Source organism: Pyrus communis, chromosome 7 (genome assembly GCF_041283825.1).
Source record: "Pyrus communis isolate YQ-2024b chromosome 7, ASM4128382v1, whole genome shotgun sequence".
In the NCBI taxonomy this organism is placed as follows: Eukaryota; Viridiplantae; Streptophyta; class Magnoliopsida; order Rosales; family Rosaceae; genus Pyrus; species Pyrus communis.
In genome coordinates, this window is record NC_142571.1 from 4,164,368 (window position 1) to 4,189,023 (window position 24,656).

The 24,656-nt window shown below is 36.9% G+C and overlaps 3 protein-coding genes across 11 annotated transcripts; all 3 read right to left on the bottom strand.

Moving 5' to 3' along the window:
* Window positions 1–7,676: 7,676 nt before the first annotated feature.
* Window positions 7,677–15,020, bottom strand: LOC137733620 (uncharacterized). 5 transcript variants are annotated; one of them, XM_088697673.1, is made up of 5 exons: window positions 14,930–15,020; window positions 8,862–9,158; window positions 8,563–8,774; window positions 8,191–8,464; window positions 7,677–8,096 (listed from the first exon to the last, which is right to left on the bottom strand). In XM_088697673.1, exons 1-5 carry the CDS (start codon window positions 14,957–14,959, stop codon window positions 7,803–7,805), a joined length of 1,107 nt encoding a protein of 368 aa, XP_088553799.1. In that variant the 5' UTR covers window positions 14,960–15,020; the 3' UTR covers window positions 7,677–7,802. The 5 variants fall into 5 exon arrangements, with proteins under 5 accessions (XP_088553799.1, XP_088553800.1, XP_088553801.1 ...); XM_088697674.1 differs by lacking the exon at window positions 14,930–15,020 and adding an exon at window positions 10,863–11,301; XM_088697675.1 differs by lacking the exon at window positions 14,930–15,020 and adding an exon at window positions 9,629–9,647.
* On the bottom strand, window positions 12,113–15,068 carry LOC137733599 (uncharacterized). Of its 3 annotated transcripts, XM_088697669.1 has the most exons (6): window positions 14,899–14,933; window positions 13,942–14,182; window positions 13,336–13,632; window positions 13,037–13,248; window positions 12,665–12,938; window positions 12,113–12,565 (listed from the first exon to the last, which is right to left on the bottom strand). In XM_088697669.1, the coding sequence occupies exons 2-6, from the start codon at window positions 14,086–14,088 to the stop codon at window positions 12,272–12,274; spliced, it is 1,224 nt and encodes a 407-aa protein (XP_088553795.1). In that variant the 5' UTR covers window positions 14,089–14,182; window positions 14,899–14,933; the 3' UTR covers window positions 12,113–12,271. The 3 variants fall into 3 exon arrangements, with proteins under 3 accessions (XP_088553795.1, XP_088553796.1, XP_088553798.1); XM_088697670.1 differs by lacking the exon at window positions 13,942–14,182 and having other exon boundaries at window positions 14,930–15,068; XM_088697672.1 differs by lacking the exon at window positions 14,899–14,933 and having other exon boundaries at window positions 14,105–14,273.
* Window positions 15,069–16,487: 1,419 nt separating this feature from the next.
* LOC137733621 (uncharacterized) lies at window positions 16,488–19,630 on the bottom strand. 3 transcript variants are annotated; one of them, XM_088697687.1, is made up of 5 exons: window positions 19,454–19,630; window positions 17,698–17,991; window positions 17,397–17,608; window positions 17,020–17,293; window positions 16,488–16,920 (listed from the first exon to the last, which is right to left on the bottom strand). In XM_088697687.1, exons 1-5 carry the CDS (start codon window positions 19,475–19,477, stop codon window positions 16,627–16,629), a joined length of 1,098 nt encoding a protein of 365 aa, XP_088553813.1. In that variant the 5' UTR covers window positions 19,478–19,630; the 3' UTR covers window positions 16,488–16,626. The 3 variants fall into 3 exon arrangements, with proteins under 3 accessions (XP_088553813.1, XP_088553814.1, XP_068328860.2); XM_088697688.1 differs by having other exon boundaries at window positions 19,521–19,555; XM_068472759.2 differs by having other exon boundaries at window positions 19,490–19,530.
* Window positions 19,631–24,656: the final 5,026 nt, after the last annotated feature.

The following is a 24,656-nucleotide window of genomic DNA, read 5'->3' on the forward strand; positions in this document are numbered from 1 at the left end:
ATTAGCGCACATGCTTGCAAGTTCAGGTGGTACTTGTACAAAATCCTCAAAATAAAAATAAATGAGTTGGGGTTGAATTGTTAATAACAAAATACTCAAGGTTTGTTAAAATAAAGAGTGTTGTTAGATATGGAAAGTTAAATTAAATGGCTAAAATAGTTTTTTGGCACTTTTGACTTGCTAGTTAATAAAAATTTTGTGCTTTTTATAAAGATGTTTATAGTGTTAGAGCATCTACAAGTGACTTTTTAATATAACAAGTGGCGGATCCAGAATTCTACCATCGGGTTGTCCTAATCAAGGCACGCTAGGATAGGCGCTACTCAGGTGGCGGGTTGGGGCCTTGCGTGTCACATCCTAACCCGGGGCGGATCGCTTCTCGGGCCCGCTCCACCACCGTAGCACGATATTGTCCGCTTTGGGCTTACCATTCCCTCACGATTTTGTTTTTGGGAACTCATGAGCAACTTCCCAGTGGGTCACCCATCATGGGATTGCTCTAGCCCCCATTCTCGCTTAACTTCGGAGTTCCTACAGAACCCGAAGCTAGTGAGCTCCCAAAAAGCCTCGTGCTAGGTAGAGATAAAAATATACATATAAGGATCACTCCCTTGGGCGATGTGGGATGTTACAATCCACCCCCCTTAGGGGCTCGACGTCCTCGTCGGCACACTCGCGACCAGGGTTAGGCTCTGATACCAAATTGTCACATCCCGACCCGGGGTGGATCACTTCCCGGGCCCGATCCACCACCGTAGCACGATATTGTCCGCTTTGGGCTTACCATTCCCTCACAGTTTTATTTTTGGGAACTCACGAGCAACTTCCTAGTGGGTTACCCATCATGGGATTGCTCTAGCCCCCCTTCTCGCTTAACTTCGGAGTTCCTACGAAACCCGAAGCCAGTGAGCTCCCAAAAGGACTCGTGCTAGGTAGAGATGAGAATATACATATAAGGATCACTCCCCTGGACGATGTGGGATGTGACATCGCGCCTATGCGCCTAGACGGGGGTCTAGGTGAACTAGGCAGATTTAAATAAATTTTTTATATATCATATAATAAGTGTCTATTTACACTTTAAAAAACTATACTTATGTTTAGGATTTGAGTTTATTATTTTAAATAGGTTTATTATTTGACATATAACATACAAAAAGATCGGAATTTTTTCTTTAGTAATTTAGTGAATTAGACAGTATGAGATGAAAGTTTAAATGATTATGAGACACAGTATTTTACAAAATATTTTTCAAATGTCATATCTATAGTTAATTTTAAAAGAAATAACGGTATCAAACACGTGTTATAAAAAATATTAATTTAGTAATCCACCATCCCTTTATTAGTTTATTCATTAAAATGATAGGTGGCACAGCCTGATTAGAGAACAATTTAAAAATAAAAAAAATAAAAAAAAAGGGAAGTTGGTCACGGGGGAAATGGAAAAAGAATGTTTTTCTTCAAAATGGGGAGTTGGTCATGTGGGAAGTGTAGAGAGAAGGTTTTTCTTCTTCGTTGGAACCAGGTCCAAGAACAGAAGAATCATGGTGGTATTCTCTATGTTCCTCTTCGTTTGAAATTAGATACTTCTTCTCAACCTTGAAACTAGATTGCCGAAGTAAGCTCGGAACTCTTTTGTTTCACAACACCCTATTCCTTCTCAGGCCTATTCAAATGGCTGTACGGATAATGCTTTTAGGCTGAACCGAAGAATTGGCTTGAAATGCTTATCCGAGTTGCTCGCAGTTTGACAGTTTCTGTTGCTTGTTTCATGCATTTGTAACTTATTTTTTGCTCTTTATTCCAATTATGGTCTTTCTACTCATTGTCTTTGACACAATAATGAATAAATTTTCTTTTGTTTATTCGAAAGTACGGCATTGCATCTTTCACTTCTAGCAGGAATTAGAAATGAAAGATTGATAGATTTCACTAAAAATGATAGCTAGCAGTTATTACAGGCCGGAAAATGGTGATCAGTAGAAGAACTAACAGAGTGGCGCTGGCATGTACAAAGTTTGATTTTGGTCTCTGTAGTTTATTTTTTAAATTATTATTAACGGAAGGGGGAGGTTCAAAACTATTACAATAATTTGAGGGAGGGAGGAGTGGAAATCCAACACCCTATCTACTAGGATATATTGGACCACATGCAGGTATTACATGCGTGGAAATCCAACACCTAGTCCCTGCAGTTTCAATTATCGCGTTTCTAAAGAGATGCTTTAGCTTTCGAGTGTTACATTTGCACGAATTGCATTGCATCTGTCATTCGTGTAGTTCCAACTTTGCAGTTCGTTCACCTTCCAGGTACGAGTTCTCTGGATATAACCATAAAAATGGCCTGAGATATGGAACTGTTGATTGTTGGCTCAAACCAAATGTAGTCTAAAACCAACAAATGATGTTGGCTACTTTTGTGGTCAAAATTGATGGTTGGCATGCTACATGTGGGAAATAAAATGGATGGTCTTATGCCTAATTTGTTGTCAAAGAATGGATGCATTTATGCCTAATTCTTTTGACTTGATGAGAGGCCTTTGGCCTATAAAAGGAGGTGTAGGCATAACTCAAATACAACACCAAGGAAACAAGGAAGAAAGAAATAGCAAGAAGCCATTCGGCATAGAGAAGAATTTTCTCAAATTGTCTTGCTTTGTATTTTTGGTTTTTCTCTTCCTATTGTAAGTGTGTGAGCTTGGGGTTATTCGGGTCTTTGGGAAATTGAGTGATAAACACTATTGTATGTTCTCATTGATTATAGTGGAATACTCCGTCGTCTCCAAACTGGATGTAGGCATTGCCGAACCAGTATAAATCTTGGTGTTCTTGTTGGTATTGTTCCATTTATCTTTTGTCAGTTATTGTGGTTTATTTTTCACTCACACTTGGTTGACGCTTCCGCACAACAAGTGGTATCAGAGCCTAGTGTTTCGACTAGGCGTTCTCGTGGGAGTGAAAAATTTGCTGGCGCTACAGTCCCGTGAATAGTGCCGAGTAGATGGCTGGAGATAAAGATGAATCTGTGAAGGGGAAGGAGTCGGCATCGTCTTCGTCGGCATCTACATCCAATAGACATCAAATTGCTACTACAAGGTTAGAGGTTGATAAATTCAATGGCTCTAATAATTTTGGTATGTGGCAATGTGAAGTTATGGATGTGTTGTATCAACAAGAGTTGGATATGGTTCTGGAAGATAAACCAGAAGATATTGATGACAAGCAGTGGACACGAATTAATCTTCATGCTTGTGCTGCTATTCGATCGTTCCTTGATAAGGAGTTGAAATACCCGTATATGAAGGAAACTTCTGCTAAGGAGTTATGGACAAAATTGGAGGAGAAGTATATGACCAAGAGCGCAGAAAATCGGCTCTTTTTGAAGAAGCGACTCTTCCGTTTTCAGTATAGTCCAGGTATTTCTATGCATGAACACCTCAATGATTATAATAAAATACTTGCTGATTTAGCAAACCTTGATGTGAAAATTCCTGACGAGGACAAGGCACTATGTTTGTTAAATTCATTGCCTGATGATTATGATCATTTGACAACTACTTTGTTGTATGGAAAATCCGAGGTGAAACTTGATGAGGTGTCTGCGGCATTGGTGAATCATGAGTGTCGAAAGAAGGAACTAAAGACTCACAATTCACAAACCGAGGCACTTGTTGCAAGGGGTCGAACAGTGGAAAGAAAATATGTGAAGCGGGGACAATCTCGTTCAAAGTCACGAGGGAAGTTTCCTGCTAAAGATGAATGTGCCTTTTGCCGCCAAAAGGGTCATTGGAAGAGAGACTGCCCCAAATTGAAGAACAAAGAGAAGGAGAAAGCGGGTCCTGAAGCAAATATTGCAAAATCTGGAGATGATGATTTCAAGTTTGCTTTGGCTAGTTCATCTGCTGATGGTCACTCCAAGGAGTGGATTTTGGATTCAGGTTGCACCTATCATATATGTCCCATTCGAGAATGGTTTTCTAGCTTCGAGGAGCTGGATGGTGGAGTTGTTTTGATGGGTAATGATAATGCCTGCAAAACACAAGGGATAGGCAAAATCTGTTTGAAGATGCATGATGGAACAGTCAGAGAATTAAGTGATGTTCGGTATGTACCGGATATGAAGAAAAATCTTATCTCACTAGGTGCATTGGAATCCAAGGGTCTCAAGATCACCATGAAGGGTGGAGTTCTTAAAGCTGTTTACGGGGCACTGGTGGTGATGAAAGGTACAAGACGAAATAACTTGTATTTCTTGAAGGGGAGTACAGTTATTGGTGAAGCAGCTGTCACCGAAGCTGCTGACGCAGATAGCACAGACACCACGAGGTTATGGCATATGCGTCTTGGGCATGCTGGTGAAAAAGCGTTGCAAGGATTGGTGAAGCAAGGCTTATTGAAAGGTGCAAAGGCATGCAAATTGGAATTCTGTGAGCATTGTGTGTTGGGTAATCAAACTAGAGTAAAATTTGGCACTGCTATTCACCACACTAAAGGCATTCTTGATTATGTTCACACTGATGTTTGGGGACCTTCCAAGAATGCATCTTGGGGAGGTAGCCATTATTTTGTCTCTTTTGTTGATGACTTCTCTAGAAGAATATGGGTGTACACCATGAAGTGTAAAGATGAAGTCTTGAAGATATTCCTGAAGTGGAAAAAGATGATTGAAACGCAAAGCGGTCGAAAGATCAAGACTCTCAGATCAGACAATGGGGGTGAATATAAGTCTGATCCTTTCTTGAAAGTTTGTCAAGATGAGGGTATTGTGAGGCACTTCATGGTTAGGGAGACACCGCAACAGAATGGGGTGGCGGAGCGCATAAACCGTACTTTGCTTGAGAAAGTTCGGTGTATGTTGTCTAATGCTGGATTAGGCAAGGCGTTTTGGGCTGAGGCAATTACTTATGCAAGCCATCTCATTAATCGATTGCCAGCTGTTGCGAATGAGGGCAAAACGCCCATGGAGGTATGGTCTGGTAAACCTTGTACTGATTACAAGTTCTTACACATATTTGGTTGTCCTGCTTACTATCATGTCAGAGAAAGCAAGTTGGATCCAAGAGCAAAGAAAGCTCTATTTATGGGCTTTAGCACTGGCGTGAAGGGATATCGACTCTGGTGTCCAGATATGAAGAAATTTGTTGTAAGCAGAGATGTGACCTTTGATGAGGCTGCTATGGTTAATCAGAACAAGCATGAAGGTGAAACTGAAACAACCGAGACCATGAGTAGCTCAAAGCAGGTGGAGTTACTGAAGACTCCAGTTGTTCCAGTAAGGTCTGATAGTCCTACAGTTAATCATGATGATGAGGACGAGGATGATGAAGAGGAGGCACCTACCCAAGAGCCTCCACAGCAACAAGACTATATTGCAACCAGAAGATCGAGAAGGGAAATTCGAAAGCCTGCTCGATTTACTGATATTGTGGCATATGCACTTCCCGTTATTGAAGATGATATTCCATCCACCTACAAAGAAGCTGTCATGAGTTCAGAGTACGAGTTGTGGAAGAAATCTATGGATGAGGAGATGAAATCTCTTCATAAAAATAAGACTTGGAAGCTGGTTCAGTTACCAAAGGGGAAGAAAGAAATTGGTTGTAAATGGGTGTATGCCAAAAAGATGGAATCTTTGGGAAAAGACAATGTAAGATTCAAAGCCAGATTGGTAGCTAAAGGCTATGCTCAGAAAGAAGGCATTGACTACAATGAGGTATTTTCTCCTGTAGTAAAACATTCTTCTATTCGTATTCTGTTGGCTTTGGTTGTGCAGTTTGATCTTGAGTTGGCCCAACTTGATGTCAAGACTGCGTTCTTACATGGTGATTTGGAGGAAGAGATTTATATGTCTCAGCCAGAAGGTTTTAAGGTTGCTGGAAAGGAAAATTGGGTTTGCAAATTGGAAAAATCATTGTATGGCTTGAAGCAGTCTCCAAGACAATGGTACAAGCGATTTGATCGATTTATGATCGGGCAAAAGTACACAAGAAGCCACTATGACCATTGTGTATACTTTCGCAAACTACAAGATGGAACCTTCATTTATCTGCTTTTATATGTGGATGATATGCTTATAGCATGTAAGAGCAAAGTGGAGATTGAAAGGTTGAAGACTCAACTGAGTAATGAATTTGAGATGAAGGACTTGGGAGAAGCTCGGAAGATACTAGGTATGGAAATTGAAAGAGATAGACCGAAGGGCAAGATTAGTTTGTGTCAGAAGCAGTATTTGAAGAAGGTACTACAACGTTTCAGGATGAATGAAAATTCAAAACCGGTTAGTACACCTCTTGCCCCTCATTTCAAACTTAGTGCTTCTATGTCTCCTAAAACTGTTGAAGAGAGTGAGTACATGGCTCAAATTCCTTATGCAAATGTTGTTGGTAGTTTGATGTATGCTATGGTGTGTACTAGGCCTGATATTTCACAAGCTGTTAGTATTGTTAGTAGATATATGCATAATCCAGGAAAAGGGCATTGGGAAGCTGTGAAATGGATTCTACGGTATATTCTGGGTACTGTGGATGTTGGTTTATTGTTCCAGCAGGATAAAATTAATGGTCAATGTGTTGTTGGATATGTGGATTCTGATTACGCAGGTGATTTGGACAAACGTAGATCCACTACAGGTTTTGTATTCACTATTGCTGGAGGTCCAGTAAGTTGGAGGTCGACTCTGCAATCTACAATTGCTCTGTCAACTACTGAGGCAGAATACATGGCTGTAACAGAAGCTATAAAGGAAGCCATCTGGCTTCAAGGGTTGCTTGATGACTTAGGGGTTCAACAAGACCATGTGGATGTTCATTGCGACAGTCAGAGTGCTATTCATTTAGCAAAGAATCAAGTTCATCATGCACGTACGAAACACATTGACGTGAGGTTCCATTTTGTTCGTGAGATTATTGACGAGGGAGATATTCTTCTTCAGAAGATTGGGACCGCTGACAATCCTGCGGATATGTTAACAAAGCCAGTTTCGTTGCTCAAGTTTAAGCACTGCTTAGACTTGATTGGCATTTGTAAAATTTGTTGATTGCCCCATGGGGGAGTGGGAGACGACTATTGGGAGTTCTACTTAGAGGGTTTGCGCCAAGGTGGAGATTGTTGATTGTTGGCTCAAACCAAATGTAGTCTAAAACCAACAAATGATGTTGGCTACTTTTGTGGTCAAAATTGATGGTTGGCATGCTACATGTGGGAAATAAAATGGATGGTCTTATGCCTAATTTGTTGTCAAAGAATGGATGCATTTATGCCTAATTCTTTTGACTTGATGAGAGGCCTTTGGCCTATAAAAGGAGGTGTAGGCATAACTCAAATACAACACCAAGGAAACAAGGAAGAAAGAAATAGCAAGAAGCCATTCGGCATAGAGAAGAATTTTCTCAAATTGTCTTGCTTTGTATTTTTGGTTTTTCTCTTCCTATTGTAAGTGTGTGAGCTTGGGGTTATTCGGGTCTTTGGGAAATTGAGTGATAAACACTATTGTATGTTCTCATTGATTATAGTGGAATACTCCGTCGTCTCCAAACTGGATGTAGGCATTGCCGAACCAGTATAAATCTTGGTGTTCTTGTTGGTATTGTTCCATTTATCTTTTGTCAGTTATTGTGGTTTATTTTTCACTCACACTTGGTTGACGCTTCCGCACAACAAGAACATCATACAACTAATTTCGAATCGACTCTCATTATTTCCCCTATTTGAATTGTAACATTACAAATATTTCTCTTGGAACATAATTTGTATATAATGTAGCATCTCTGTAGCTGCCCTGTATCGACGACGTCAATGGTCTACTCTTTAATTAGAAGTGCCTTTAAAATGATTTCACTCATACCATCTGCAGCTGGCAACAAATGTCCACCACCTGGTAACTCATGGTAGTGAATCCATGGAAGCTTTTCGGCAATATAGCGTTGCACCTCAACTGAGACAAACTTATCATCGTCACCCTGCCATAGATGGACCGAGCCTTCGTTGTTGACAAAAGGGTTCTTCAGATCCGTAGGATCAAATTCCCAGCTCCCATATCCAACTATAACGTCGCGAAAGATGGACTCAGCTTCTCCTTGCTGCGTGGCATGTTCCTGCCCAAACAAATAACAAAACAAGACAAAAATCATCAACGCTGCCGAGTTTCTATAAAATCCTAAACAATTAGCGATCGAATAAGGAAAGTACCTTGTGCTTTTCTCTTCCAGAAACCTTTCCATTCCTAATGTTTTCCCAATCTTGGCGGGACAACATATTCTCTACTTTCCCGGATAAAACGCGGTGTTTAGGAAAGAAATTCTGAGTGTTCCACCAGTAGGTTAACCAAGGTATATAGTGGGCAGCTCGAAGCGCCCATTGATCCTGTGGAGCTTGCTTCTTATAGGCATAAGATGACAGGTTGGCAGGAAGTCCTGGCCACCAGTAGTTGATCACCGGAGCGATCAGTGCTGCTCCAGCTAGCCTGTCGTAACAGGCATCCCAAACACATCGAACTTTAGAGAAAATTTTCAGTACCGAACGATGCATCATCAGGTAACGAGGTTGCTTGCAAAACCTTACCTATGAGGGATGTACCGAAGACACTTCCAGATGACCTGTCCTCCCATTGAGTATCCAATCACATAAAATTTGGATCCGAGTTCCAGCTGATCACCAAGCTCCTCTATATCTAACGCCAAGCTCTTCGTTGTCCGCTTAGGATCCGGATCACTTTCACCGTACCCTGGTCTGTCGAAAGACACAATGTACACACCTAAATCTTCAATAACGTCCTGAGGAAAGAAAACAAACACCCACCACGAAGTCAACCAATAAAGAGTTGAAACTGAAAAAAGACAAAGAATCAAGCAAGGCAGTACCGGAGAGACGGCTGTTGCAATGATTGGATCATGTCGGGAACTAAAGAAGGGATGAACAAAGATAATCTTGTACTTGGCCACTTGTTTTGGAACACCATGTTCCTTGTAGGCCAAAAATCTTCCATCCCTTAGCCTTATTCTAGACGCTGTGACGGGTGGACCGCCAGGCGAACCACGGATGTTCGGAGGTGGTGGTTGGGCGGCTTGATATGCCCACGCCAGCAATCCAACCAACAAGATGAATGTGATCCTCTTAAACATGTTATGAGAAGATGGAAAGTACGAAACTTTGCTCACCTGCGGTAAAGAAGCAAATAGAAAAATAACATTACACTTGAGGACATCATTGTATAATAAGTTTTAAAGTGCTTTTAGATTTAGGTCCAAAAAAAAGCTGTTTTCGGAAGTGAGTTCAGTAATCTAATTAAATGTTTTTATACTAATTTTACCCTCTTAGATAAAAATATTTAAATTATTTAATTAGATAATACAATTCCTAAGTATTTAAAATAAAAAATTGATTTACGTGGTAAGTAATCAAATGATCATATATTTGAAACTAAATATACACCTTTTTTTCGTAGGCATAAAAACATTATAATACATTTTGAGAAAGGAGATGATGGTTTGTGAGAGAGAAGAAAGATCGAAGATGTTTGAAGTTTGAAACGTGAGGAACAAAAACACAAAGATACAATAAAATGAGTTGATTAAAAAGAAAACAAGAAATAAAAGAGGAGAATGCTTCCATGGTGCTTTGGTGCCACCTGTCTCGTATTTGTTGGGTTGGTTGGAGTGCTTTAATCAGACTTGACCAAACGAGATTCGACAAGGGGAATTCATTTCTACATTTAAGAACAAAGCAGTAGCAGATGCCATACAAAAATGAGAAAGAAGAACCAAAAGAAATAAAAAAGAAAAGGAATAGTTCTGCTCACTATTCTCAAGTGATAGTGATTCTCACTATTCTATTTATTATCATAAAATGAGTTTAAATTTTATATATGTGTAGTAAATAGAAACAGACCTCAAATTTTAAACTCATCAAACGATGATAAATAGAGTTGTGAGTATTATCATCACTTGATAATAATGATTTGTGAGCAAAAATGCACCCGAAAAGAAATTATGAAGATAAAACGAGCCGTGAGAAGTACGTTAGGAAGAGATTTAATTCCTAATCACTGAATTTATTTCAACTAGTAAACTATTCTTAATAATAGTTCAAAAAATTAGACTTATAGTAAGTTTTCTCGAGTTTTTTAATTTGCTACTTCCCGTCAATTGATGAAAGGTTATTTAAATCAAACAACAACCAGAAAAATGGACAATCAAGTATAAAGAAAACAAATACACACACTTTACTTTTATCGAAAACGATTACAATATCAAAACTATAAGATGCGGATTTTAATATATAAGAGAAACACTGTTCTAGCTAATTTGATTATACCAATTATTTCTGTAAACGCAAACAATCAATAAGACCAACTTCAATGGTGGGCTAAAAGTCAAATTACCTCACAAAATTTCCCCCCAAACCCACTCCAACCCAAGGGGAAACTTTGGGCTAAATGCTAAATGCTAAACCAATGCCAAATTCCTCCCAAAATTTAGCCCAGAAATTGGAGTGGACTCCACCCAATATTTATCAGAATTTAATTTTTTTTAGATTAAAATGTTCATAAAATTAATTTACGATAGTCTACATATTTATTTTTAAAAAAAAAAAATTAATTTAACAAAAAAAAAAAAAGCATAAGTTCATTATTTAATAATATCGGGCTAAAATTTTAGGTTAGAACGGTTGGAGCAGAAAAGTTGTTTATAGACTAAAAGCTAAATTTTCCGGGCTAAAAAAATTGACTTTTAACCCAACCATTGGAGATGATCTAAATAAGTTGCAAATTAAAAGATGCACTCCATTGTTTAACCAAAGCCACAAGAAAAGAAATCATAAAAAATCATACTTGCTAATGTGGTTTTTTGGTAAAAACTTACCATCAACGCTCCTCCCTCTGTGATAATAATAAGTTTATGCAGAAGAAAATGGTAGAAACCAGGCTGAGTAAGCAACTGTTTTTAGCTTTTGTGTGGTGCTGAAGCTGCTTTTAGCTTTTATGTGGTTGTTGAATTACGTGAAGGAACCCACCTTCACCTATTTCAGGGCTCGTTTCTTGTCTAGAACTGGCATGATTTAGACAATCTGCTGGATTTTAAAGAAAAAAAAAATATATAGAAATATGAAAGTCAGATTGCATATTTTGTCAAAGTGACGAACGTAGATGGAGACGCGAAGAAAAATTGTCCATCTTAATTTTAAACTTTTTGTAAAGATTAGGAGGAATAAGTTTTGTTGGTAATTTTAATGAGATATTTGTCTATCTCCTTCCTTCCTTCTGAACTTGTAAAAAGTTGCTAAATTTATGTATAAATTTTAATTTTAGTCGATTACTCGCCTGAATTGTTATAATTAGCCAAATTTTCCCTTAATGTTAGATTTTGGAAATTTTCTTCTATTTTGGTCACAACAAATATTTGAGGGCAATAAAGTAATTTTATTTCCAATGTGGACATCAAATTGCTTTTTGTTTTTTTCCTTCTCCACCTCCTCAACGTGGTTAACTCAAATTGCTTTTTGCTTTTTCCTTTTCGACTTCCTCTATGCCGTTCACTCTCTATTCGAATTAGTAGCTGCAAAGTATTAGCTTTGCACCAATTTACCAAAATAAAATTACCTTTTTACCTTCATACAATTGTCATGTGTTATTTGCATGACCAAAATACAAGAAAAAATTAACTATTTATAACAGTTTAAAATAATAATCAGCTAAAATTAAATTTCAAAAAAAAAAGTTAACAGTTGCATAAAAGTTCGGAGGCAAATCAAGAAATAGGTCAATTTTAATTAATGACATTATAAGTTGGCAGCCTTCCTTTTCGCTTTTATTCTTTTTCTCTATTGGGTTGGGATTTTTATGAGTCAGCATTGACAGGCAGGCAGAGGCAGGGGAGGTTGTTGGTTAGTCCAATCCAAAAGTTGGGAGGCTGCTAAACAACAAGACGTAATAGACGACATAATAGACAAGTATACATGCGGGGGTTGTTAGTTGTCCTAATAAGATTAGACAAATGCTAATGAAATTCTCTTCTAAGTGAAATTTTTTATGACTTTCTGATATTTTACAGTTTAATATCAATTATTGTGCGAATATTATAAAATATTATGTAAAAAACATAAGATATAGAGAGCCCGTTGAAAGTTTTACTCTTGAAAGAGTCCCTTTTATCACTATAAAATTTTGGTTACAACCATACCATTAGAGCATCTTCAAAAAAAAAAAATAATGTATTGTTTCTATAATGTAGCATCTCTGAGAGAGCTGCTCTGTATCGACGACGTCAATGGTCTACTCTTTAATTAGAAGTGCCTTTAAGATGACTTCACTCATTCCATCTGCGGCTGGCAACAAATGTCCACCACCTGGTAACTCATGGTAGTGAATCCATGGAAGCTTTTCGGCAATATAGCGTTGCAGCTCAACTGGGACAAGCTTATCTTCGTCACCCTGCCATAGATGGACCGAGCCTTCGTTGCTGGCAAAAGGGTTCTGCAGATCCATAGGATCAAATTCCCAGCTCCCAAATGCAACTACCATCTCGCGAAAGATGGACTCAGCTTCTCCTTGCTGAGTGGCATATGCCTGCCCAAACAAATAACGAAACAAAACAATAGAAAAATCATCAACGCTGCCAAGTTTCTATAAAATCCTAAACAATTAGCGATCTAATAAGGAAAGTACCATGTGCTTTTCTCTTCCAGAAACCTTTGCATTCCTAATGGTTTCCCAATCTTGGCGGGAAAACATATTCTCTACTTTCCCGGAAAAAATGCTGTGTTTAGGAAAGAAATTCTGAGTGTTCCACCAGTAGGTTAACCAAGGTATATGGTGGGCAGCTCGAAGCGCCCATTGATCCTGTGGAGCTTGCTTCTTATAGGCATAAGATGACAGGTTGGCAGGAAGTCCTGGCCACCAGTAGTTGATCACCGGAGCGATCAGTGCTGCTCCAGCTAGCCTGTCGTAACAGGCACCCCAAACACATCGAACTTTAGAGAAAAATTTCAGTACCGAACGATGCATCATCAGGTAACGAGGCTGCTTGCAAAATCTTACCTATGAGGGATGTACCGAAGACACTTCCAGATGACCTGTCCTCCCATTGAGTATCCAATCACATAAAATTTGGATCCGAGTTCCAGCTGATCACCAAGCTCCTCTATATCTAACGCCAAGCTCTTCGTTGTCCGCTTAGGATCCGGATCACTTTCACCGTACCCTGGTCTGTCGAAAGACACAATGTACACACCTAAATCTTCAATAACGTCCTGAGGAAAGAAAAAAAAACACCCACCACGAAGTCAACCAATAAAGAGTTGAACTGAAAAATGACAAAGAATCAAGCAAGGCAGTACCGGAGAGACGGCTGTTGCAATGATTGGATCATGTCGGGAACTAAAGAAGGGATGAACAAAGATAATCTTGTACTTGGCCACTTGTTTTGAAACACCATGTTCCTTGTAGGCCAAAAATCTTCCATCCCTTAGCCTTATTCTAGGCGCTGTGACGGGTGGACCGCCAGGCGAACCACAGATGTTCGGAGGTGGTGGTCGGGCGGCCTGATATGCCCACGCCAGCAATCCAACCAACAAGATGAATGTGATCCTCTTAAACATGTTATGAGAAGATGTAAAGTACGAAACTTTGCTCACCTGCGGTAAAGAAGCAAATAGAAAAATAACATTACACTTGAGGACATCATTGTATAATAAGTTTTAAAGTGCTTTTAGATTTAGGTAAAAAAAAAAAGCTGTTTTCGGAAGTGAGTTCAGTAATCTAATTAAATGTTTTTATACTAATTTTACCCTCTTAGATAAAAATATTTAAATTCTTTAATTAGATAATACAATTCTTAAGTATTTAAAATAAAAAATTGATTTACGTGGTAAGTAATCAAATGATCATATATTTGAAACTAAATATACACCTTTTTTTTCGTAGGCATAAAAACATTATAATACATTTTGAGAAAGGAGATGATGGTTTGTGAGAGAAAAGAAAGATCGAAGATGTTTGAAGTTTGAAACGTGAGGAACAAAAACACAAAGATACAATAAAATGAGTTGATTAAAAAGAAAACAAGAAATAAAAGAGGAGAATGCTTCCATGGTGCTTTGGTGCCACCTGTCTCGTATTTGTTGGGTTGGTTGGAGTGCTTTAATCAGACTTGACCAAACGAGATTCAACAAGGGGAATTCATTTCTACATTTAAGAACAAAGCAGTAGCAGATGCCATACAAAAATGAGAAAGAAGAACTAAAAGAAGAAAAAAAGAAAAGGAATAGTTCTGCTTACTATTCTCAAGTGGTAGTGATTCTCACTACTCTATTTATTATCGTAAAATGAGTTTAAATTTTACATATGTGTAGTAAATAGATACAAACCTTAAAATTTAAACTCATCAAACGATAATAAATAAAGTTGTGAGTATTATCATCACTTCATAATAATGATTTGTGAGCAAAAATGCACCCGAAAAGAAATTATGAAGATAAAACGAGCCATGAGAAGTACGTCAGGAACAGATTTAATTCCTAATCACTGAATTTATTTCAACAAGTAAACTATTCTTAATAATAGTTCAAAAAAATAGACTTATAGTAAGTTTTCTCGAGTTTTTTAATTTGCTACTTCCCGTCAATTGATGAAAGGTTATTTAAATCAAACAACAACCAGAAAAAGTGACAATCAAGAATAAAGAAAACAAATATACACACTTTACTTTTATTGAAAACGATATTACAATATCAAAACTATAAGATGCGGATTTTAATATATAAGAGAAACACTATTCTAGCTAATTTGATTATACCAATTATTTCTGTAAACGCAAACAATCAATAAATAAGTTGCAAATTAAAAGATGCACTCCATTGTTTAACCAAAGCCACAAGAAAAGAAATCATAAAAAATAATACTTGCTAATGTGGTTTTTTGGTAAAAAATTGCCACCAACGCTCCTCCCTCTGTGATAATCATAAGTTTATGCAGAAGAAAATGGCAGAAACCGGGCTGAGTGAGCAGCTGCTTTTAGCTTTTGTGTGGTGCTGAAGCTGATTTTAGCTTTTATGTGGTTGTTGAATTACGTGAAGGAACCCACCTTCACCTATTTCAGGGCTCATTTATTGTCTAGAATTGGCTTGACTTAGACAATTTGTTGGATTTTAAAGAAAAAAAAAATAGAAATATGAAAGTCAGATTCCATATTTTGTCAAAGTGACGAACGTAGATGGAGACGCGAAGAAAAGTTGTCCATCTTAATTTTAAACTTTTTTTAAAGATTAGGAGGAATAAGTTTTGTTGGTAATTTTAATGAGATATTTGTCTATCTCCATCCTTCCTTCTAAATTTGTAAAAAGTTGCTAAATTTATGTATAAATTTTAATTTTAATCGATTACTCGGTTAAATTGTTATAATGAACCAAATTTTCCCTTAATGTTAAATTTTAGAAATTTTCTTCTATTTTGGTCACAACAAATGTAGGAGGGCAATAAAGTAATTTTATGCCTAATGTGGACATCAAATTGCTTTTTGTTTTTTCCTTCTCCACCTCCCCGAGTTTTTCCTTCTCCACTGCCTCGACACGGTTCACTCAAATTGCTTTTTGTTTTTTTCCTTCAAATTGCTTTTTGTTTTTTTCCTTCTCCACCTCCTCCACCTCCTCGACGCAGTTCACTCAAATTGCTTTTTGTTTTTTTCCTTCAAATTGCTTTTTGTTTTTTTCTTCTCGACTTCCTCGATGCCGTTCACTCTCTATTTGAATTAGTAGCTGCAAAGTATTAGCTTTGCACCCAATTTACCAAAATAAAATTACCTTTTTGCCTTCATATAATTGTCATGTGTTGTTTGCCTGATCAAAATAGAGGAAAAAATTTAAAATCTAACAGGAAAAATTTGACTATTTATAACAGTTTAAAATAAGAATCAGCTAAAAAAAAAAATTTCAAAAAAAAAAAAAATTAACAGTTACATAAAAGTTCAGAGGCAAATCAAGAAATAGGTCAATTTTAATTAATGGCATATTATAAGTTGGCAGCCTTCCTCTTCGCTTTTATTCTTTTTCTCTATTGGGGTGGGATTTTAATGAGTCAGCACTGAACAGGCAGGCAGAGGCAGGGGTGGTTGTTGGTTAGTCCAATCCAAAAGTTGGAGTCTGCTCAACAACACGACATAATGGACGAGTATAAATGCGGGGGTTGTTAGTTGTCCTAACAAGACTAGACAAATGCTAATGGAATTCTCTTCAAAGTAGAACTTTTTATCGACTTTTTGATATTTTACAGTTTAACATTAATTATCGTTCGAACGTTATAAAATATTGTGTAAAAAAACATTAAGTATGGAGAGCCTATTGAAAGTCTTACAAATGCTAATGGAATTCTCTTCAAAGTAGAATTTTTTATCGACTTTCTGATATTTTACAGTTTAACATCAACTGTCGTGCGAACGTTATAAAATATTATGTAAAAAACATGACATATAGAGAGCCCATTGAAAGTCTTACTCTTGAAAGAATCCCCTTATTATTTCTATAAAATTTTGGTTACAACCATATCATTAGAGCATCTCCAAAAAAAAGATAATCTATCATTTCTATAATGTAGCATATCTGAGAGAGCTGCCCTGTATCGACGACGTCAATGGTCTACTCTTTAATTAGAAGTGACTTTAAAATGACTTCACTCATTCCATCTGCAGCTGGCAACAAATGTCCACCACCTGGTAACTCATGGTAGTGAATCCATGGAAGCTTTTCGGCAATATAGCGTTGCAGCTCAACTGGGACAAGTTTATCTTCGTCACCCTGCCACAGATGGACCGAGCCTTCGTTGCTGGCAAAAGGGTTCTGCAGATCCATAGGATCAAATTCCCAGCTCCCAAATCCAACTACCATGTCGCGAAAGATGGACTCAGCTTCTCCTTGCTGCGTGACATATGCCTGCCCAAACAAATAACAAAACAAAACAAAATAAAAATCATCAACGCTGCCGAGTTTCTATAAAATCCTAAACAACTAGCGATCGAATAAGGAAAGTACCTTGTGCTTCTCTCTTCCAGAAACCTTTGCATTTCTAATGATTTCCCAATCTTGGCGGGAAAACATATTCTCTGGTTTCTCGGATACAACACTGGATTTAGGAAAGAATTTCTGAGTGTTCCACCAGTAGGTTAACCAAGGTATATAGTGAGCAGCTCGAAGCGCCCATTGATCCTGCGGAGGTTGCTTCTTATAGGCATAAGACGACAGGCTGGCAGGAAGTCCTGGCCACCAGTAGTTGATCACCGGAGCAATCAGCGCTGCTCCTGCTAGCCTGTTGTAATAGGCATCCCAAACACATCAAACTTTAGAAAAAAAATTTCGGTACGGAACGACGCATCATCTGGTACCGAAGGAGGCTTCTTGTAAAATCTTACCTATGAGGGATGTACTGAAGACACTTCCAGATGCACTGTCCTCCCATTGAGTATCCAATTACATAAAATTTGGATCCGAGTTCCAGCTGATCACCAAGCTCCTCTATATCTAACGCCAAGCTCTTTGCTGTTCTCTTAGGATCCGGATCACTTTCCCCGTACCCAGGTCTGTCGAAAGACACAATGTACGCACCTAAATCTTCAATGACTTCCTGAGAAAAGAAAAAGAAAAAAATCCACTACGAAATCAACCAACATAGAGGTTAACTGAAAAGTGACAGAGAATCATGCAAGGCAGTACCGGAGAGATGGATATTGTAATGATCAGATCGTGTCGGGAACTACTGAAGGGATGAACAAAGATAATCTTGTGCTTTGCCACTTGTTTTGGAACACCATGTTCCTTGTAGGCCAAAAATCTTCCATCCCTTAGCCTTATTCTAGGCGCTGTTACGGGTGGACCGCCAGGCGAACCACAGATGTTTGGAGGTGGTGGTCGGGCGGCCTGATAAGCCCACGCCAGCAATCCAACCAACAAGATGAATGTGATCCTCTTAAACATGTTTGAGAAGATGAAGTATGAAACTTTGCCCAACTGCAGTAAAGAAGGAAATACAAAAGTAAATTACACTTGAGGACATTATATAATAAGTTTTAAGATAATTTTTTATTTAGGTCCAAAAATATAAGTTGTTTTTTTGGAACGAGTAGAGTAATCTAATTACATGTTTTTATACCAATTTTACCCTTTTAGATAAAAATATTTAAATTCTTTAACTAGAGAATACAATTCCTAACTAGCAGGTATTTTACCAAAATAGGAAATTGATCTACATTGCAGGTAGTCTAGAAAAATATATTCCATGTAATTTATATGCTCATTACTCTATTTATCACTGTAAAATGAGTTTAAATTTCAAGATATACAAAGGCGGAGCCAAGTACAAGGCTACCCTAGGCTATAGTCTAGGTAGCTCTTGTGGGTACAAACCAATTATTCCCTATATTTCATTTATTTTTACATTCATCTCACTATTAGCCCATGGATTTATTTTATTTATTTACTTCATTAACCAATACTATTTATTTCCCAACAAAATCTATTTTATAGTTCATATACTATCCATTTATGGTAAATCATGACAATAATTACTTTAATAGTGCTTTTAATTCTTTTCAAAAGCAACTCGTTGCATGATTCAATTTTTGCATTATTTTACAGTAAATTATATTTTCATATTTTAGGCTTGGATCTATTTCAATTCCTTACAACATCTTCAAAACATTTCATTTTCATACCTTAAGTACTATTTTATTTCGAAATAGACCTCAAACCTGAGGTATGAAAATAGACCTCAAACCTGAGGTATGAAAATGTAATTTAACTATTATTTTATGCATGATTTTTATCTATTTAAATTTTTTTACAGTGTGTTAAACTTTTTCTGTTTATTTATGTATATATTTGCCATATTGAAGGTTGATGAACATAGAATAATTGGACAAGCTTTTCTTATAAGATTAGCTTATAGTCATTTTTCAAAAAAACCAACTTTTTTTTTTTTTATACTTCTTGGCTAGCCCACGGGCCGTAAATTTTCTAGCTCCACCTTTGAAGATATGTGGAGTGGACAGACACATATCTTAAAATTTAAACTCATAGGATGTGAGCATTATAACCACTTTGATGATAGTAAGCAAGAGTGCACCCGAAAAAAAAATTATGAAGATAAACCCAGCTGTGAGAGGTAGATGAGGAAGAGATTTAATTCCTAATTACTGAACTTACTTCAATAAGTAAATTATTCTTAATAATAATTAGATTTATATTAAGTTTTCTCGAGTTTTTTAATTTGATATTTCCCCTCAATTGAAAAATGGTTATTCAAATTAAACAACCAGAAAAATTTAGACTTTTATGAAAATAATATTCTAAAATCTAAATTACAGGAGACGGATTCTAATATTTAAGAGAAGTCCTACTTGATTATACTAATTGTTTCTGTAAACCTCAATAAATAAGTTGGAAATTAAAAGATGCACTCCATTGTTAAAACCAAAATTACAAGAAAAGAAATCATAAAAAATCATACTTGCTAATTTGCTTTTTGGGTAAAAACTTACCACCTCCGCTCCTCCGTCTGTGACAATAATACGTTTATGCAGAAGAAAATGGCAAAAACAAGCTAAGTGAGCAGCTGCTTTTAGCTTTTGTGTGGTGCTGAAGCTGCCGTGTTTGGTGTCTCTGAGCCGCTCGTTTTTGTAATACCAGTTAATTTTTGCTCCTTTCTTAACCATAGTTAATTTTTTCAAAATTGGAAAAGAACATTTATTATTAAAATTAACCAGTCACTTAGTATCATAGTCTAGTAGTATTCATTTTCACATGTAAATAAGAGGTCTTAGATTTAATTCTCGCAAAAAACGAATTTGTACCAAATTAGTGCTAGCTCATTGTGAGGCTAAGTTCATCCTCTCCCCTTTAGTGTAAATAATATCGTTTGTTAAAAAAATTTAAAGTTAACCAGAATTAATTGAAATGACATGTGTCAAATGATAAGATGTATTGGTGGTGAGTAAAACTTTAAAAGTGTTCAAGTTATTGTTAAAGGAGTAGGATTCTCTCCTTTCATATTCTCATCCATTTTCCTTCTTCCCTCTCACATATTGTTTTTTGTCTTATTGTCTCTATAAAAAAATCAATATAAGATGTTGACGGAGCTAAACCGTAACCGTTCAAATAGAAATAAAGGGAAGGAGGAAAGAGATTAGAAGGGAAGAGAATCCTCTTCCATTGTTAAATTACGTGAAAGCCCCACCTTCACCTATTTTAACGCTCGTTTGTTGTCTATGACTGACTTGGCTTAGGTCACCTGCTAAATTTAATGAATATCAAATAGAAATATGGACCACATTGCATATTTTGTCAAAGTGACGACCAAAGATAGCGAAGTCACGAAAAAAACTTGGTCAATTTCAATTTAAATTTTTTTATAAAGATTAGTAGGAATAAGGTTTGTTGATAATTTTAATGAGTTATTTGTCTATTCTCTCCTCCCCAAGCTTGTAAACAGTTTCTAATTTCTATATGAATTTTAATTTTAATCAATTATTTGCCTAAACTTTTATAATAATCAATTTTTAATCCTAAGATTAGATATTGGATTTTTTCATTCAAAACAAATGTTTGAGACCAATAAAGTAATTTTATTCGTAATGTGGACTTCAAATTGCTTTTTCTTTTTTCTTTTTCCCTTTTTCTCTTCCTCTAGTTGACTTCAAATACTTTCTGTTTGAATGATTGAATCAGCTATGGGAGTCCAATTAGCAGCTATAATGTATTGGTTTTCCACTCAATTTACCAAAAAAATTTACCTTTTTACTTTCATACAGTTGTCATGTATTCATTGTTCGCATGACCATGATGAATGAAAAAAAAAATCAAAATCTAACTGGGAAAAATTGTTTATTTATAAAAGTTTTAAAATGTAATCAGTTAAAATTAAAGTTAAAAAAAAAATTAACAACTTTGTAAAAGTTTGGAGAGCAAATGAAGAAACATGTCAATTTCAATCAATGGTATATTATATTAAACATCATTGTGGTATTTGGTACTTGATATTGCGTTCCACCTAACACAACCACACAGAAAAATGCATCCATTGATGGCCATGGTTCGCAGCTTACCCTTTCACTTTTTTTCATTTTCTCCAATTGGTATTGGGACTTTTTATGGGTAAGCACCGTAGAGGCAGGCAGGGGTGGTAGTTTGGTTAGCCTAATCCAAAAGTTGGAGGCTGCACAACAACACGACATAATAGACAAGTCTATATGCGGTGGTTGTTGTCCTAAATAAGAGTAGAGAAATGCTAACGGAAGTTTCCTATAAATGGAACTTTTAATCGATTGTTTAACATCTCACAGTTTAACGTTAATTTTCGTACAAATGTTTTAAAATATTGTGCAAAAAACATGAGGTTGCAGATAATCCATTAAAAGTTTCACTTTTAAGGCATTTCCATGCTTCACAAATGTGATATTGGTTACATCAATTTTATTAGAGCATCTCAAAAAACAAAAAAACAAAAAAACAAAAAACAAAAAACAAAAAACTGTGAAACAACTAAAATTCTATTTTAAAGAGCCAAATTTAAAAACACACATCTTCGACAAACTCTATTAAGGAGTCTTTATTATGGCAAAATAAGAGTCGTTTTTTAAATTTACAGAGTAACTGTTTATCAGCTAAATATTAAAATAATAATAAAATTCAAGAGCAGACCCTTGAGCATCGAAAAAAAGGAAGAGAGAGAAGGTTGATTTAGAAAATAAGTGGGTCTGAGTTTGAATTGTTAATAATATATTCAAAATTTGTTAAAATAGAAAGTGTCGTTGGAGATAAAAAGTTAAACTGAATAACTAAAATAATTTTTGACACTATTCACTTGTTAGTTTACAAAAATTTAGAACTTCTCTTGGAAATGCTTGTAGTGTTAGAGCATCTTCAAGAGATTCTTTAAAACAACATTAGTTACCTATTTTAGCAAAAAAACTAACAAAACATTGTTTCAAGATACTATATTTAAACAAACATTATTGCGAATAGTCAATAAACTTATGAAGGAAGAAAGAGACAATAACGTCAGCCGACTATTAAAGAATTATTAAAGTCTCCAACTATTCCTCTCTCTCTTGAAAAACTAATAAAAAATTAGACTTGTTAAAATACAGTCTTGTTAGAGCAACTCTAGTGGGAGCTCCTGCTCGAGGGACGAGCTCCGGAACAGGGTTGGATTGCCCGAAGGAGGAAGTCCAGCGTTGGCTGGTAAGGGAGCCCAAGCAGGTTCGAGCGCCATGCCCGTCGATTCGTGCCGACCCGAGCGCCCGAAAGCAATCTAACGTGGGCTGACAGCAGGACGACATCTCCACTCTTTTTTAGGGCCACAGAGACGTGGGTTCCGACAAAACCGAATTTGACAGCTAATAGAGGTTGCTGCTGCTGTTCGGGGCAGTCGCGGCGCTGGTGAGCCTAAGATCCCTTCAAGGCGGCCATGAGAGCATTAGAGATGGGGGCTCCATGCCGGGACTCATGTTTTGGGCAGTGGGCAACCGCTCCAGAGCCACACTGAAGCAGAGCTCCAAAGCTCGGCACTACAGAGCGTGGGAGGCATTGGGGTGAGATTTGATGCATGCTTGGCGGAGGAAGCCGGTGGTGGAGAACAAAAGGGTTGCTGCCACGTGTAGTGGTGTCGTCTGGCAGTGGTTCTGTCGACCTGCTTCAGCAATCAAGTGGTTCAAGACGCTCGCCGCCTCTAGGGTTAACGTTTGCTGGATCGTACTCAGCCCCGCTCTCATTTCTTGGAATTCAAAGGAGCAAAAACACCAAAAGCCAAATCCAAATCAAAATCCAAGGAATTTGATGTGTGATGGAGTTGGGTTTTGAGCAAAAAAAGGCCAAGAAAAAGCAGAAGCAGGCAGCAGCAGCAAAAACAGTTTCTTCAGAACGTTTACTTTTCGGAGGGTTGTGTTTGTTGCGAGAATTCAAGTTTATCAGCAAAGGATGTACCCCACCAGAGGCAGAGGCAGAGACAAAGGCAGCAACAACAAATGAAATTAAAATGGTTGTTGTTTACAGAGAGAGGTCAGGTCCAGGTGCGGATGCTGCCTTCAAATTGGACAAATTTGCATTTTCACAGAATACCAATCTACAAAATTAGCTTTTTCATACAAACCCAAAAGAGTCAAGGACACAAACCGATCTCTCTTTCTCTCTCTCTTCTCCGTCTCCCTCCTCCTCGTATGGGAGCTCGGCAGAGCTCTCAATCTCTTCCATGGAAGCTTCTTCGTCCACGGCGAAGACAAGTTTTGTGAAAAAAATACTATTATTTTATTGTCTATTGCCAGGCTATTCAAGTGCAACGGTGGAGATGCAAAAGACAGTTACTGTTCATTAAGGGCAGTTACTGTTCACTAGGTGGATTGAATAGTGAATAGCCTGGGGGGAGGGCTCCCACGCTGGAGTTGCTCTTAGAGACATTTAGTCAAATTGACTAACTAAAATAGTTTTTTGACACTGTTCACTAGTTAATACCATCTTCAAGTGTAGTCACAAAGATTACATTTTGTTAAAGTGGAAGTTTCATCTTGTAAATTCAATCCTCAACGTAGTTGATAAATTCAATCTCGAGGTTCTCTAAATCTAGAGACTCTTCAACTCACTCTATAAGGGTTAATTGTACTAAAACCTAGAGGTTTATCAATTTTTCATAAAATCCGCTCACGTTTAAGGTATTACACTAACAACCCCTCATGTTTAATTCTTTTTCATATAACCTCTTGAAAAAATTTGCTTATAAATTTACTAATTTACCCTTATTAATTACTTGAACTTATTTAAAAAAAAAAAAAGCTTTATAGTTATTTATAAAAAAATTATAAAACATTAAACAGTAAAAAAACTAGACAATATGTCATAAAAGGAAGGCTTAAATGTCAACATGGTCCCTGTGTTTTACTCTATCAACCAATTTAGTCCCTGTGTTTTCAATTCCGCCAAATTGGTCCATGTGTTTATATCTGTTAGCCAATTCAAGACAATCAGTTAAAGGATTGTGTGTTTATGTCTGTTAGCCAATTCAAGACAATCCGTTAAAAGATTGTTAAAATTGATATGTGCTAGGCACGTGAGAGGACAAAAACGTAATTTTATTGTACACCCACTAAATAGATACAATGTATATATTTAAGAATTGATGTTTCATTCGTTCAATTCACTTGAATACTATGCGCTTTAGGGTTTCAACATCCATTAGGTCAGAAGTTGTGGGGTTGCCGATTGAGATTTTGGTGACTACTCCAGAGAAGATGACAAGTAGACGAATTGAACCAAGCAACCAAGGTGATGATCGTCTTCGGTTTTCAATATTGTTGGGGGCTACGGTTTGATTTGTTGGATTTGTTGTGTGCTTTTATAATCAATTGAGATGACTTGGTAGACTGGGTAGGAAAATAAGGATATCACTTTACTTGGTTTTTATTGGTTGCAACTTGTCATATGAAACCTTGACTACCAAAGTTAGCTCCTTTGAATTTAGATGCTTTTTTCTAATAACCATAGCATTTTGTAATCAGCATATGCCTTTCTTTAATAATAATGCATATTTCATTTTATGTGTACAGATTTCCCTCAAGTTATTGAGGATTTAACCCAACTACCATTATCACAAACTCAAATAAATTATGAAGAATCATTCAATGAAT

Excerpts from the sequence above, each read along its gene's own strand:
- LOC137733599 (XM_088697669.1), bottom strand. The coding sequence starts at position 14,088 with ATGGAAGCATTCTCCTCTTTTATTTCTTGTTTTCTTTTTAATCAACTC. Across the intron at positions 13,633-13,941 it reads ATCATCTCCTTTCTCAAAAT|GTGAGCAAAGTTTCGTACTT; the intron begins GTATTATAATGT and ends TCTTTACCGCAG. Across the intron at positions 12,939-13,036 it reads CTTCGGTACATCCCTCATAG|GCTAGCTGGAGCAGCACTGA; the intron begins GTAAGATTTTGC and ends CTGTTACGACAG.
- LOC137733620 (XM_088697673.1), bottom strand. The coding sequence starts at position 14,959 with ATGATTATCACAGAGGGAGGAGCGTTGGTG. Across the intron at positions 8,775-8,861 it reads TTGCAACAGCCGTCTCTCCG|GACGTTATTGAAGATTTAGG; the intron begins GTACTGCCTTGC and ends TTCTTTCCTCAG. Across the intron at positions 8,097-8,190 it reads CTGGAAGAGAAAAGCACAAG|GAACATGCCACGCAGCAAGG; the intron begins GTACTTTCCTTA and ends TTGTTTGGGCAG.
- LOC137733621 (XM_088697687.1), bottom strand. The coding sequence starts at position 19,477 with ATGATTTCTTTTCTTGTAATTTTG. Across the intron at positions 17,294-17,396 it reads CTTCAGTACATCCCTCATAG|GCTAGCAGGAGCAGCGCTGA; the intron begins GTAAGATTTTAC and ends CTATTACAACAG. Across the intron at positions 16,921-17,019 it reads CTGGAAGAGAGAAGCACAAG|GCATATGTCACGCAGCAAGG; the intron begins GTACTTTCCTTA and ends TTGTTTGGGCAG.